Source organism: Thermobia domestica, chromosome 5 (assembly GCF_964235325.1).
Source record: "Thermobia domestica chromosome 5, izTheDome1.hap1.1, whole genome shotgun sequence".
NCBI lineage: Eukaryota > Metazoa > Arthropoda > Insecta > Zygentoma > Lepismatidae > Thermobia > Thermobia domestica.
The window spans coordinates 252,196,928-252,214,094 of NC_137458.1; the positions used below are offsets into that span (position 1 = coordinate 252,196,928).

The following is a 17,167-nucleotide window of genomic DNA, read 5'->3' on the forward strand; positions in this document are numbered from 1 at the left end:
AAACCCATAGCAAGTGATCCAGTGCTGCTTATTTTAGATAACCATGCCAGCCATATGTCAATTGAGAGTTATGATTTCTGTAGGAATAACCACATATATATCGTGCCTCCGGCATCTCACACATCTCACAAGTTACAGCCGCTCAATGAAACATTTTTCAGTCAACTGAAAAATGCATTGTATAGGGAATATGATATTCATTTAACTACAACTTGTCATGAGACGATCACAGAATATGATTTGGCTGAACTCGTAAATAAAACTTTCATGAAAGTTGCTACAATGGAGGAAACTGTTTCAGGTTTCCACTTTATGGGAGTATTTCCTTTTAATCATGACAAGTTCTGGGATCATGATTTTCCTCCTCTTTATACCTTCACACAATTATCGTTGAAGACTCTGGCTCCCCTAAAGGTTCTAACAAATCATTTACCATTCCGAAGAGGGTAGACAAAGACTTAGTGGAAGAAAACAATCCAACTCCTGATGATCTTGTGCCTTCAATGTCGGCAGGTTGTGATCCTAACAAATCATGTGGCACTCTAAATAGTGCAGATTTAGTTGGAGAAACAACTCCTCCAAATCTTGAAGAACAAAATTATCCAAATCCTTGCGATCCTGTTTCTTCAACATCTGCTACAGGAAGTAATTCTTTCCTTGCCTTTGCCCCAGCAGAATTACGACACTGGAAAGGGGATATTAAATCTGTAAGGAATTCTCGGCGACCAAGACAATATTTAGAAATTTTGACCAGAACCGGTAAGCCCATTACACGCAAGTTAGTAGAAACCCAAAAGAAGAAATAAGAAGGAAGTGAAAATAAATGGAACAAAGTAATGAAACACATAAACGTTCGTGTGGAAAGAAAAGTATCAAGAAGCTGATATGGAAAAGGCAATTTCCAGAATCGTCTGAGTCAGACATTGAGAATGAAGAAATTGTTTTTGATGATGATGAGTTGGATAACATAGAGTTAGAACTAAGACAATGCAGTGCTTTGATTGCAGAAGATACTAATGAATGTTGCACAAATTGTGGTATTTGGAAAATACAATATATATTGTGGTATCAACTTGTTTTGTGCAGTGAATGGGACTATGCAGAGTGTTCTAATGTAGATAGAGCTAACAATGACGTGTGCGATTATTGTAAACGAAAATACGAGTAACTAAGAGTACGAACACATAGAACGTGACGTGAATCGGTGTGGTACGAGGCGAAGGGGCACGAGAAAATTAGGAACGAATGTCGAGATCTGAACGAACACACAGAACGCGTCACTTCGTTTCTTCCCACGTAGCTTCGCTTTACGTTTCGTGTGTTTGTACGGCATTAGCCTTTCCCCATTCATTTTCTTTAAATTTTACATATTAAAACTTTTCACACATTCAATGTATATGTTTTTAATCTAATAAATAACTACATATACATTTTAATTCCTCAAGGGTCTTTTACTGCTCACCATTGCGTATCATTACCCCATAGGTTGGAGAATTTTGCGCAATTGCAGATTTGCGTTAGATGTTGCATTACTACACATACGTACACTTTGTTTTCTTTCAATTTTAATTCTTTCATTCAAAACGAGAAAGGATGGAGAAGAATTAAGCTAAATTTTGTTTTTTCAAGTAATACTTTCCCAATTATAACAGAAAATGTTTAGGTGCGCTCAATTCCCCCCACCTTCTCCTACTATATGATTTTTAAGTACAGTGCGACCCAATAAACATACGAGATTTTAAATTCTAATAAAACAGAAAAAGTACTGCAGAGGGAAAAAGTTATTTATTCAGAAACGTAAAATGGTATTAAAAACAATTTTTAATTACTTTGTTCTGATTGGAAATGACTCACTTGACAATACGTACAATTTGAAGACAATTTTTCAAGGCTATACGTGTAGACTGTAATTACTAAATATTCTCAGCCATGCGAGAACTATAAGATCGGCCGAATGTTCTTTTCTCTGATGTTTATATATTTATCTTAATGTTTCAAAAGTTCTTTTTTCCATGTCTTGTTCAAAGGGGAATTAAAACAGAACTCCGCTTGCTTATACCACTGTTTTGGAGATTTTGTACTGTCTTAAACGAAATTCCATAATGTAAATATTTCATTATTAATACAACAATGATAATCATGACAGTTTCCTTTCTTACCCACAGAAGGGGATTTATTCATTTATAAAGTTTATCCAGACAAGGGCGCCCATGTTGTGGTTTCCAAGGGGGGCAAGTATAAACGACGTTTCAAAAATAGTTTCAGATTTTGCTGTAACTAATGTAAAAATTCTATTGGATTTTCGATATTCTTAAGTACAGTTTCCTCTAGAGGGGCCAGCGCCCCCTTGCACCCCTGATGGGCGCCCTTGTATCCAGATGAGGTTTAAAGAATTTCCTCAGTGTCAAACAGCAGTTTTCAACCTTTCCCACTAAAACACAACAAGGTTGAGAAATCATGAAAGCGTTTTTAGTAATACCACCATAAAAGACATGATTTGTAACTCAGTTTGAGTTTTGATTTGCAATGGTACAAGAATGATTAGTGTGGTAGCCCGTAAATTTAATTACACACTCGAAGTTCAAGATCTCGTACTTATCGAAATGTATAATGTTTAGAGAAAAAAAATGAAATGAATCTTTAATTTTACGTCCCACGGTTATGCCGGTTAGGCTAAAGGAGACGGTGATGATGAGAAATGAATGAAATTGTGGAATGAAGAAAGTGGGAGGAAACGGGAGAACCCCGAGAAAACCCACGAGCATGGTGTTTGTCCACCACAAAGTCCACACGGCGCGAGCTGGGATCGAATCAGGGACCCAAAGCATCGGCGGTGAACGCTCTACCACTGAGCCACCCCGCCCCAATAATGTTTATAGAGTTTGCAGAAAATTTGAAATATAGGAATAACCACTCTTACCTAGTTCTATCACTAGAACAAGTAAAACAATAGTAGACTAAATATTCTTTATAGATTAGTGGAACCACTTCCACCTCCATTACAACAAACCATGGCTCTACATATCGTAGTCTCATACCATGATTTCCAGACGTATGTAAGTATTTTCCCTGAACTTTTCAATGTTTTTCTTATTTTCAGTAATTACATGTAATAGACAGTAACAAATTATAGATTTTGTTCCACTCAAACCTCAGCAGTGTTCCCAATGCAGAGCGTAGATTTAATAAAATAACGATTTCATTACGTAGTTTGCCTTTAAAGAGACCTTTAATGGTTTCCCGTAAAAATGAACGTTTCTTTCTCCTGTATTTAAAACCACTTGTCCATGGATATATGTTATGTACCATTTTCTGTGCTGTATATAAAAAAAATCAATTATACATGTACAATTGCTGTTCAAAATTTATTCAATACCCTACTGTAAATGAGACACGCTGTGCTTTATTAGTTTTCCATATTGAATGAAGCAATAACTCTATAACGACTCTATAGAAAAGCGTCGTCAACCTGGTCCGTCTTGTAATATATAAGTTACGAAGCGATAATTACTTTTCTTTATGCAAGAATCAACTCAGATATTCAAAGATCATTATTCTCACCTTTATTGCTTGATATGTCTTAAATATTCCTTTTTAAAACCGTGAAATACATAAATTCACTTGACTAGGTCAACACATAACATGTACATAGCCACAACTATCCCATAATAATCTCTTACATATATTAAAAACATTCTTCTTTTCTGTTAATTTTAAATGAACATTCTACTGAGTATATTACATATTTATGAGCACTTTTTGCCCACGGTACAGGTAAATATTATACAAACTAAAGTATTTCGTTATAGAAAATGTCGCCCGACAAAGGGACTGAATATAAAAGTCATGAGTAGGCTTGGCTTTATATTCAAGAACCACTGGTCTGATTAAATTAATGTTCGTACATTACATATGTTCTTTATATTTTGATCACACCTCGTATATATCTTCATTACTTTTTGGTTAACCCTCATATATATATAAAATATTAGTTATTATCATTCACATAAATACATTTACAATAAATCTTTGATTTCATTAATATTTCTCTTTTATTACATTATTATTTATTCTTTATCATTAAAAACATCGTCGCTTAGAAATATAATTAACGAGGGTGAAACACAAATTATCAAGATTACTAGTTTCGATCATTATTACAAACGATGATGTGACAAATAATATTTGTTCTTTTCGGGCGCATTGTATAACAAATAAGTTAGATGTTGCAATTGTAATGTATACATAGTAGCACTAAGATGTCCAAAATAAAGAAGAATTTCACTCAAGGTAGTCATTGAATAATTGATTTTATAGAATGGATCTTATTCTTAACATAATCTTTGATAATTAAACACAAATCAATCTGATATAAAATAATTTTTGCCTTTAACTGATTATAAATTGAATTATGATTCTTCACATTAATAAGAAAGAATAAAAATTAAACATAACCTACGTTTGAATAATCAAATGGAAGTAAATAAATTTATTTTACAGAAACAAAAGACACCTTTTTGTTATTAAATAAACACATTTTTCATTATTATTGTTATTTTTCATTCTTATTTATTTGATCAAGAATGTTGGGTGCTACTAACTCTTTAACTAGATGCATTTCAAATATTTATAACCATCGTTTTCATTATTAATATTAACACAAACTTTAAAACGAAAATTCGCAAGAATCTATAACCAACATGGGTTTAACCTAATTTCGTTAACGGTAATCATGTTACATTCGCACTGGCATATGAATCTAATAAAGTGCATTGTACCGCACAATCGTGGTTAAGTTCTACATTAGGTTGTACATGTCTTTCATCGTGATTTGAATTTGGATACGAAGTACCATCTCTTATCCTTCCATTACTTCTATCCACGTAGTTCGCTGCGTTTGTGGAATTTCTCCATACATTTCGTCTATTTTTAAACCTATTTTGACTATATGGTCTAACATAGGAATTATTACGATTAATTAGGTTAGGCGGATTCCCTACATAACCTTGTCTATTTTGTTCATTTTGATTGCTAGAGTATACTCGTCTTAGGTTCGGTTCATTATTATTCACACTTCGGATATTCAAATTCCGAACAGGGACCAAATGATCTGAATTATGCTTATTTTTACCCATTCCTGATTGTGTTAGATTCATAGCATGGTATTGAGTTTCGTAGCATTGTACAAGCATTAATAAATGACTGAAACTCATACACTGTGTGGAAAATAAGATCTGCTGTAATTTAAATGGGAGCAAATTGCGAATCGATGCAATTATTCTTGATTCCGATTGCAAGGGATTAACAACCTTTAATTCATTATAGACATTTACAACAAACTCTACAATAGATTTGTGCAATCGAGGATTGAAATGTTGATTTCTAAGAGTGGCATCTCTGTTTGCCAGCAAAAAGTCATTTTCGTAATTCGCGATCAATGCCGCTTTAAATTCCTCATATGTACTAATGTGATCACGTATTGCCTTAAACCATAAGGAACAAGGTGGGAGTAATACATGGGGTATTAATTTCATGTATTGTGATCGGTCGATAGACATTATATTGCATTCGTCTTGGAATTTCTCTAAGAAAGAACTAGCATTTTCATTGCACTTACCACTAAATTTACTCATGGCTTTGATTTCGCTCATCTTGACACTTAACTTTACCTTTCTTTTCTCACTCCTTGTTCTTGTGGTGTGATTGTTCCGGTCCGTAGCGTGCTGTGTCATGATACCATTTATATTTCGTTCATCAGTGATCTTCGGACAATTTTCCTCTAATATAATATCCTCCTCAGATTCCGGCGAAGGCGTATTTATATCCGGTGATTGTGGAAACTCGAAGCGATCACTGCCCAGATTATTGCGATAAATGTTATCTCTAGCCTGTAACGTTTTAATTTCTTCCTGCATAGTAGCCAACTGGATCTTTTGATGTTTAACGGAAGATTCTATTAACGTTAAATCCTTTTTTACAGCACAGATTTCATGATTTTGATGATCGTGCTTTTCTTGACACTCATCGGCTAACCTTTTTAACTTCTCTTCAAACTGCGAGGATATGTCGTTCATCACCTGGACGATTGTTTGTTTCGTATCGTCTGATTTCAGTTCTATCCGTTCTATTCGTTTACTTAATTCTTCATACTGCTTGCTAGCTTCGTTGAATTTCGATTCTATCTTCTGTTCCATGGTCTGGTTAGCTTCATAGAACTTCTGTTCCATGTTTGTGTTAGATTCATTGAGCTTCTGTTCCATGGTTTGTTTTATCTCAGTCGTCATTTGCATAATTTGTCGCTGCACAGCTAACAAAAGTCGATCCTCAGATGACAAACTTGGTGTTGCACTAATTTCACCTGGATTACTGGTATTTGATTCCTGTTGCACAATTTCACTATCCATTATTCTTTTGATGACCTTACCGCTTCGTAATACGGTTAAGTTCGTATTCATAAATGGTAATATCCAAGTAAATTCAGCCCTACTTTCCTTCTTCGGGAACTGAATTTTCAAAAATCCCGGGTTTGGTAAACCAAATTTTTATAACGACTCTATAGAAAAGCGTCGTCAACCTGGTCCGTCTTGTAATATATAAGTTACGAAGCGATAATTACTTTTCTTTATGCAAGAATCAACTCAGATATTCAAAGATCATTATTCTCACCTTTATTGCTTGATATGTCTTAAATATTTCTTTTTAAAACCGTGAAATACATAAATTCACTTGACTAGGTCAACACATAACATGTACATAGCCACAACTATCCCATAATAATCTCTTACATATATTAAAAACATTCTTCTTTTCTGTTAATTTTAAATGAACATTCTACTGAGTATATTACATATTTATGAGCACTTTTTGCCCACGGTACAGGTAAATATTATACAAACTAAAGTATTTCGTTATAACTCCTAATCAGACATCTTAAGATTTACTTAAAATAATTTCTTCCGATAGATATTGAGTCCAACAGACATTTGGTCCAGAGTATAATTCCTCCATAAGACATTTTGGTCCAAAGCAAAATTCATCTTATTGTCATTTGGACCGGAGTATGATTTGTTCATTGGACATCCCGTCGAAAAGACATTTTCGCCAAAATATATATATATATATATATATATATATATATATATATATATATATATATATATATATATATATATATATATATATATATATATATATATATATATATATATATATATATATATATATATATATATATATATATTTGGCACAAAAGTATGAATATTTTTTCAAAGATATTTTTAGCATTTGTATTTTATGATTATTGTTGTGGTATTTAGATTGGATCTATCAATAGGTAATAGCGGTCCTATTATAAAGGTAACCAATATAGTTCTGTCGCTTTTTGTGGAGATCTGTGTTCAATTGGCCTTCACACCGTAAGTTAAATGCGAATGGAGATAAGGCGAAGGTAAGTTGTTGGCGTGGGTACCTGGTCGTGGTAGTTAAGTTACACTGTGAACATGCGTAAGGACAGAGTGAACATAGGACCTCCACAAAGCGTCATACAGGGTGCGTTTACAAAGTTTCAAGACTGGATGTTATCTGAGTAGAGGCGCGCGCACAGACCCGTTCCACTGAAAGGGTGTTGTGGTTGGGGATGTCAGCTAATCGTCCACACGAGCGTCATTTGCCTCAGAAACACGGGAATGAGTAGATAGCTAGTGGTGTGAGTGCATTTCGGCAACCGCCTTCGAAACCTAAGTGGAAAATGCAGCGGCATTTGGAGCAGTGTGATGGCATGAAGTTCTGTGCGAAACTGAACAAAACAGTTACAGACCTTTCATATGAGTTGAGTTGTTTTTGAGTTTAATGTCCCGTTCAGCAGCGAGGCTATATGATACGTGGACCTACTGATTAACGTGGAACCCGAACCACATGAGCTCCTTCCGGGAATCGAACCCGGGCCTCCCACGCCAAAGGCGCGTACGCTAACCGCTTAGCCACGGGTGAGCTCCGACCTTTCATATGAGTCAAGAGGTCTACAAAGAAGACGTCATGTTACATGTAATGGTTTTCATGTGGCACAGGAGGTTCAAAGATGACCACTAGGACGTTGAAGACGAGGACTGCTCTGGGAGACCTGAAACAAGCCGAACTAAGGAAAATCTGATGAAAGTGCATGAATTCTTAAACACTGATCGTTGTCTTAGTGTTAGATTAATTGCCGATGAACTGAGATTGGGTCCGACTACGCTGTTCAAGTTACTGACAGAAGATTTGAAGATGAGAAAAGTGTGTGCCTAACTTGTTTCCCAAAATTCTCTCGGATGAACGGAAGGCCTGGCTGTTTGCAAAGAAATGCTCGAACTTTCCAAGACGATCCTCATTTCTGGACACAATTCCAGTGGTCCAGGCGACTTCGACGATGTCCCTTCACAGCCTTTCGCGCGAAAACTTCCAGGGAGCCTATCAACAAAAGAAAAACACGCTGTACAGGTGTGTTCATGCCCAAGGGTCATATTTCGGGGACTTTTAGTTCGCTGTACAAAAATACGTAATATATTATTCTAAGACTAGTCTTGAAACCTTGTGAACGCACCCTGTAAGGGTGTGTATGCTGTACAAGTTCAAACTGGTGTCAAACGCCGCTGCAGCGTGGCGGAAGATATGCCAGGCCTTTGATGAGGATGTCGTGACTACGCGGACAGTGCAGCGGATGTTTAACAAGTTTAAGGACGAAACACTCGAAGACGCACCACATGCAGGAAGACCAACACATGTGCAAAATGAAGATCTTCAGGCAGCACTTGAGGTGAACAGTGGCCAGACATGTGGGGAACTGGAACTACAATTCTGTGTAAGTGGAGAAACCGTTCGGCAGGACCTCCATCAACTTGAAAAGCACTACACGTTGGGTCCATGGTTCCCATGTGAGCTGACTCCGGGCCAGAAGGCAACGCAAGCAGACATCTGTGTTTCTTTTATGTCTTGTCTGAGGAAGGAGCCATTTTTGGACAGGATGTTGACAAGTGATAAAAAGTGGGTCCAGTACAAAGTTTCATGGCGCCATCATCATGGTTAGCACCCCCACGAACCGGTTCCAAAACAGCCGAAACCAACACTGCTCCTAAAGAAGGTCCTCCTGTGTGTTTGGTGGACTGCTCGCGGCATCGTGTATCGGGAACTGCTACCAGCTGGTCATAGTATCAATGTAACTGTGTACTGTCAGCAGTTGAGCCGTGTTCAAGAAAAACTCAAAACTCTGGAGCCAGCACTACTGAATCGCAAATGGATCCTCCTATTTCCGGAGAACGTAGCTAGGATGTCCACGTGTCGACAAGCCCCACGTGGCCAGGATGACCCGAAACACCATGATTCTAAGTCTTAGATGGGAAGCACTGTTGCATCTGCTATACTCTCAGAATCGCACCGTCCGATTATCACCTGTTCCATTCCTTGCACAATCACCTTAGGGGACGCCAGTACAAATCCCTAATAGAGGTGCAAAATGCACTTGATACCTTCTTCGCTTAACGATCCACCAAGTTCTACTGCAATGAAATCCATGGCCTTCCAGAAGGTTGGCAGAAGGTCGTCAATGCTGATGGGAACTGTTTTTGATCTTTCAGGTACGTGTTAGGTGACATATCGATGTTCGAAGGTGGTGGGTGGAAAAGCGAAAAACTTTCTTGGTTACTTTTATACTTTCATTTGAGATGAAATGAAACTTCTGAGTTTTATGACCCACGGTTATGTCGGCTAGGATAAACGAGACGGTGATGATGAGAAACGAATGAAATGGTAGAGTGAAGAAAGTGGGGGGAAAAGTAATAACCCCAAGGAATCCCACGCACACGGTGTTTGTCTACCACAAAATTCACTTGGCACGAGCTAAGATCGAACCAGGCACCGCATTCAGCAGATGTGAACGCTCTGCCTTTGAGCCACGCGGCCCAACTTTTATTGGAAATGAAAATAACAGGTTGTTATTTTCTTCTTCTAATGAAGGAAAAAAGAAATAACAAATTATGTTATTTTCACCCAGAGGTGAAAAGAACCCATTGCATTATTTTCACCTCTTGGTGAAAATGAACTTAATGTTAAAACAAACAAATAAATTATTTCAGTGGTAGAGTTTTCCTAGGGATGCGCACGAGACGAGTCAAGACAGGATTTTCCTGACAAAATTCGAGTCGAGACACGGCTTTTCCAATGGAAAAATATACATTTTTCGAGTCGAGACCACTTTTACATCAGATTTTCTTGACAAGACAGCCACAAATCTTGTCTCGTGCGCATCCCAAAGTTTTCCCCTCCGGTGCATGTGGTCCTCGGCTCGATCCCAGTTCGCACCAAGTGAGCTTTGTGGTAGACAAAAGCCGTGTTCGTTTATTTTCTCGAGATTCTCCCGTTTCCTCCCACTTCCTTCATTCCATCATTTCTTAATTTCTCATCATCACCGTCTTCTTTAGCCTAACCAGCATAGCCGTGAGACTTAAAACTTAAAAGATTTCATTTCATTCCATTTCCACCTGACGTGATAAGAAGTAACTATGTTGGACCACTACTTCAATGTAAAAGCAGGAGGACCAAGTTATGTTATTTGCACGTATTGGTGCATGTAACTATATGGCCACCATCGAACCAGCCATCCGTTACTTAGTTCATGTTGAGTTGAAGACGGTAAATAACTGTTACAAGAAATAGATACTCAAACTAACAAAAACACAAATAGTTCACAAGTGATCACTTCTTACCACTGACACTTTCAAAAGGTTCAATCTTCAAATTATATTTATACAGGGTGTTTCAAAACAACACCGACAAAAGTTCAGATCAATCTGGGTGCACAAATGTTTCCTTTCGGAGTTATAGGCGGGCGAAAACATGAAAAAAATGAAGTTTAGAGGTCCATAGCTCCAAAACTATGGGACCTACCGTAGTCGGGTCAAGACTAAACTTACGAACTAATATCTGCGTTATCCAAAAATACATATTTCACAATCCTAAAGTACTCACGAAGTAATTTTTATAGAGGGGGTTTGGCTACGGACATATAATTTGAAGTACTCACCAACTACCTCTATAAAAATTTGTTGCGGAAGTAATACAGGATTTTAAAACTTGGATATTTGGATGGGGCACATACTAGTTTCTAAACTAAGTCTTGACCCGACTACGGTAGGTCCAATAGATTTGGAGCTATGGAAATTTAATGTTCATTTTGTCATGTTTCTGCCAGCCTATAACTCCGAAAGAAAGCATTTGTGCATCCAAGTTAGTCTATACTTTTCGTCTTATCTTTGTGTTAGAATTCACCTCCCAAACGTTGTCGGTCTTGTTTTGAAACACCCAATCTATATATATATGTATGGGTAAAAGTGTGAGGGAACGCGGGGTAGACCGTCCCCCACTTTCTAAAAAAATAAAATGGGCAAAGATAGACACGGCGGACGGCGTGACGTCATGCATCCCCCTACCTTTTCAGATCCACTTTTACTCCTATGACCCAAAAGTAGGTATACACCCCTGCATTGATCAAGTATAACATTCTTGTTTATGGGTTTATTTGCTTCGACTGTTCCGCGCTTAAGTTATAAGTAAAAAGACTTTAAGAACAAATAATAAATAAACTAGGTCTATCTGTTTGATAAGAGTAAGAAATGTTCTAAAATACAAGACGGGGCTGTATATCTACTTTCGAACCACACTGTATATGTATATAACCCTAGTTTCATTCTGTAAACATATTGATTAGTATTTTGAGGGTTTGTCATTCACACATCCGATAAGGCTTTCTTAACATCGAAGAACATTTCAGAATTCAATATGTCCCTGAAGAGGACATTTCACAAGTATGTTCCTTGTTCTTTGTTTTGTTAGTTAGACACTTAGCATTCATAAGGATCTTCCCTAATCTAATCCCCACTTTTCTTGAATTTTAATGACTAACTTAAGGACAACAACAACAACAACAACATTTAAACTAATGATTGTTTACAAGACCCTCCGTATACTGAATAAATTTGGATGCCCAACATTTATTACGTCATAAACTATACACTCAAATATTTGATCTATAATGAGAGGTTTGGAAATGGTTAGCTTATTTAATAGCATTTTGTAGATTAACTTAATTTCAAATATAAGGAATGGGGTAGCGAAGAACCTTAAGTAGCACATCAGTTTTCCTTTCCAAATACAAACACCAAAAATGTGTTTAGACGTAATATACGCTGAACCAGGCACGTATCCAGGATTTCGTAAAGAAGGGGGGCCCGTGACATGAAGTACTGTAGTCATCGCATCAGGGACTCGATTATTCTAATTGGTTCGTTTAGTCAGGATTTCGTAATGCGGGGAGGAAGGGGTAACATTAAATACTGAAGGCCGAGAAGCTCCATCAATCTAAACTACTTTACTATGGCAACATGTATTGGTTTGTTAGAACAATAAAATAAGGATATGTTAATAAGTATTTTAATAAGAAACTATGAATAAATCTCGAGTAAAGGAATAAAGAAAACATTGAAAAAGATTTTACGACATTTACGTTCCTTCCTTTGTTCATTCAAATATATTTTTTTTCTTTCATTATGACCTCAACTATTATAAAAAGTACATATTCACTATTATAAAAGGTACATATTCAATAATGTCTTGCAAAATATTTTACAATATTTGCGTTCCCTTTTCTGCTGAATCAAATGTAACAGAACTTTCTTTCCACATATTTTTTCAGTATTCCGTCAACTACTGTCTGCTCCAAACGACAGGTTAAAGGAGCAATAGAGAACTGTTTCTGAAATAACATGGTTGATACTGCAGAGAAGCAATGACGAAACATTATGATTAAAAAAATGTCTAAGCTGTTACAGAATGGTACTATGCTTTCGAAAGCTTGAAATTTCCCTGACTAGTAGTGGAAATTCTGAAAGTTCCGTAACTTTTCTAGAAATTTCAAATTCCTTGACTTTTACGGGATATCCCGCTCATTAGCCGCCATGTATTGCAAGTAATAAAAATCTGTTCATAAGAAAGAGTAACCAAATGCTTGGTATATGCATATCTTTTTATTTTTAACGTTTATCCTTCTTTTTCTCGTTTCTTTTTGTTTCACCCTTCCTTAATTTTTTTTTCATTTCTGATCTCGAAGGGGGGGTCCGGACCCCCGGACCCTCCCTCCCTTGGCTACTTGCCTGGCCGAACCAAATTTTTTTTGGACAAAATGTAATTATTTCGGAATGAATGCTCAATGAGTGAAATGTCCTTTAGACGAAATGTTCAATGAATCAATATATATAGTGTCCCTATGATGGATTTTTTTAAAAAAGAAAACAGAAACATACTTTTTAGACTAAAACCGGGGTGGCCAACCTGTTGAACGCGGTTTATTAATTGACCAGCAAGTTGTGTGAGAGAGGTAGCCGACGCTCGTTTCTGTCATACTGTATGTATCGATCATTGGAATTTCTTTATGAGACCCCTCTAGAGTAGTAGTGAACAGGAAAATAGACCATCAGTGACCTCTGAAACGAAAAGTAGATCTAAAATGTAGAAAAAAAAGTTGACCACCCCTGAATTAACCCTTTATTTGGCATTGTTGTTCTCAAGCAACATCGCATTCTATTGCGTTATCTGCACGAATTATAACTTCAGGAATCATTTAATTGGCATTATTGCTTTCATACAATTTTCATATACATGATTTGCGGGTCGTTTCTTTAGATACTTCTAATCTTCGTCAACAGGAGATAGTCAAATTTAGTATTGTAGAAGCTTTATCTCGTACGTTCCGCGAAAGTTCTTTTTCTATTATTTTATTTGTGGTTTCTTGCTGTGTAGAAAAATATTTCAACGAAACTGCTGCTAATTACTAAGCGTATTCTTAGGCAATTTGACCAAAATAGGGCAATGCTGCTCAGTAGCTACACATAAGACCTATTTTATGGCAATGTTGCTTTGAAATAAACACCCTGTATTTTGTAACCAAATGCAAAAATACTTTAAAAATTACGAAATTGTGATCAGGAAGAAATGGTTCAACCATAAAAGCAAACTAAATATTTTAATGGTAATGCTATCAATGCTTGCCAATTAAAGGGTTAAAACTTTCAAAATGGACCCAAGTTAACAGAACACACTAGGTAATAGCACCCCAAATCATGTTTTACCTATAGTTGCTAATTTTTAGACTCCATCTAACAGAAAAAATATAATCTGAGAACATGATCCAGAGAAATCAGATCCAAATAATTACATATAGTACAATATATAAAATTTACCTTTAAACCACTTGCTTCGGCCTACCATTCAATGTACTGAGAAACTCATCATTAAACGAAACTTCACAAAAATCTTCACCGAAACAAGTGTTATATCATTCGTGAGGCAATTATGGTTGATGACACTATATTTTTCTCTGTACAATTCTTTTTCTTCAACTTCTGTACGTGTGTGCGGCACGAAAGCACCTTTATCTTGCACGTGTGAAAATCATACCGCTTCCTTATTGATGACACAGTAATACTTACTACAGCTTCCACTTTTCTATAAGAGAGGAATCATTCAATACATTTATTTTTACGTAATAGTTAATTCAATGGTAGAAAAAAAGCGTTGACACTTTAAGTTGGAAGTATTACGTATTAATAATAATGAACAAATGATATAATACTTTGGAAAAAATCATTTTATGGGTGCTTTCATTCTGATTTCAATGAATTGCTCACACCATTCTATAGGTATTTTTGTTGCATCTTTTCTTGTGCAATCGTGTTAATTTCTCACTTAGATCATGAGACTATCTCCAAACACATAGTTCAAGAAATATAGAATGTTATGGAAATACTAATAAATTTGTCGACCTTAGTTGTAAAAAATAATACGATAAAATAATTAGTTCCTAGATGAATGGTTGTAATGAACTTATCTGTTAATTCTTTTGTCAAAAATTGCGTATTATTCCACTAATTCTAGGCGTATAAAAGAAGTACAGCTATAACCGACTTCATTAGTTGTGATATTGTGTCGAATAACAGAAAGCATATTCTTTTAACATCATGAAACAGGTAAGAATTAATATTAGATTATATTTTGTACTTAATAGTAGATTCGTTCAAGTTGTAATCAGCTAAAAGGAGGTAAAATTGTGATATAGCTAAAACATTTAAGAAAATGTTAATTTTAGGAATGACGCAAAATAATGGATCAAAAGATTGTGATGGATCTTTTGATCTAAAATTGGGTCAGGGGCCACAAAATTTTGAAACTGAATTTAAGTCGAGTTTGCGTATATTTTTTGGAATAAGCACATCATACTGAGTTAAGTGATGGGTTTTGCTACTACGCTATAAGGCATACAAGAAAAGTTTTGATTGAAATCTACTGAATCTTGGATCAGGGGCAGAAAATCTTTGAACAGCCCTAAATCGAATTTTCGTATTTTTCTTCTTACGGAATAAGTACATCATGCTGAGTTGAGTGATAGTTTGGGTTTGGCTACGCTATAGAGATCTATATAGCTCTCCAGACATAGGCTAGGGCCTAAAAGAAAACTTTTAATTGAAAAATAATAGATCTTTTGATCCAAAAATTAGAAAAGTATGAAAAAGATTTAGTATGAACAACGAATTAAGAAAAAATAACATTTCTCGTGGCAAACAAACCAGCCTATATACTAAATATTTTCAAGAACGAGAAACTCATTTCAGTCTTTTGATCCGGTTAGTCTTGAAAACATAAGTAAACGTCTATTTAATGCGTGTGTATAGAGAACTAAAAAGAAAGGCGAAGTAGTCATGAATAAACACTGTTAAAAACTATAAAAGAGATCATGCAGAACATACGTTTATTTCTGTTCCTATAAGTTTAAATCCCGTCCGGCAGATCTCAACCATTAAATGATGTTTTGTTGCTATCTAATGGGGTGATGTGTTAACTACTAGCGTTCTAGAATTATGTGACTGCCAATAGTAGAAAATAGGACAAGGACAGGGGGATAAAAGTGAGGGGGAACGCGCTTGGACGCAATTCCCCCACGCGTCCATCCACTTTCTAAAAATTACAATGGCCAAAGATAGACACAGGGAACGGCGTGACGTCATGCATCCCCTTACCTTTTAAGATCCACTTTTACCCCTGGATAAGGATTGCCATTGTTTAATTCATAGTTACCGGTGGAGATTTTAACAGGTTAATTGTATTAATGAACTTGGTCCAGATAATTGAACTAGTTATGTATGGCAACTACATAATTTTAAAAAGTTCGCTTTTGTTTAAAAGTTTTCTTGTGAAGTAACGGACAGACATACTAACAGTACAATCCTATAGGCTCTCCTTTTTGCATTCTAATAATTCCAAATCTAATAAATATTTCTTAAAAGTACCAATAAAATATAATAATATAAGCATAATCAGATATTCCGTTATAAAACATAATATATTCCCAACAAAGTAACAAAAGTTATGTGGCGGTTCAGTGTTACAGCGCTTATGTAATTCGATCCCAGTTATTCCCAAGTATGCTTTATAGTCGATAAACACCGTGTGCATCAGTTATCATAGGGTTTTATTGTCGCCTTCCATTTTGTTCATTTAACAGTTTCGTTCATTATTTTCAGAGCCTCCCATAGACTCGAATTATTTAAAATCATGGAATGTTAAACTAGAAACAGAAATTGTAATTAATAAATTTCTTATTAGTTCAGTTTTCACGATATCTAAAGAAAGTATTTTACTATAATAATATGAGTAACACGAATATTATTAGTAGAGCAAACCACATTATGCTTTATTTTTTGTTTAATTATGCTTTATTTTTTTTCCCAAATTATGCTTTATTATGCTTTATTGTTAATTTCAATCATTGTTTTACATTAATCGTGTATAATGTATAATATTTACAATACATTAAATATTCTAAATGTCTTGATCTATTTATTAATATTTTATGCAACCAGTTTCTTTGGCATTTAATGAACTTTCTACTTAATGCACTGTAAAGAGATATCTGCTCGAGTCAGTTTTCCTTATCACTTGTTTTCGCCTTAGAGGTGCATATATACAGAAAGGGAAAGTAAAAGATGCCACCAAAAAGTACAGAAAGTGCTCAAGTTCAAGAGGTGCACATAACAATAAAGTGTGGAGTTCTTGTGTACTATTCATTGTTAGGGGAAAGTTTTCTTCT

At 35.7% G+C, this 17,167-nt stretch overlaps 1 protein-coding gene across 1 annotated transcript in view; it reads left to right on the top strand.

The window, feature by feature from the left end:
- The first annotated feature begins 503 nt into the window (after positions 1-503).
- Positions 504-17,167, top strand: part of LOC145685470 (endocuticle structural glycoprotein SgAbd-4-like) — a 64,057-nt gene continuing 47,393 nt past the window's right edge. The window contains exon 1 of the mRNA XM_081757868.1: positions 504-707. Coding sequence (XP_081613994.1) covers positions 504-707 — 204 coding nt within the window. The remainder of the gene's footprint in view (positions 708-17,167) is intronic.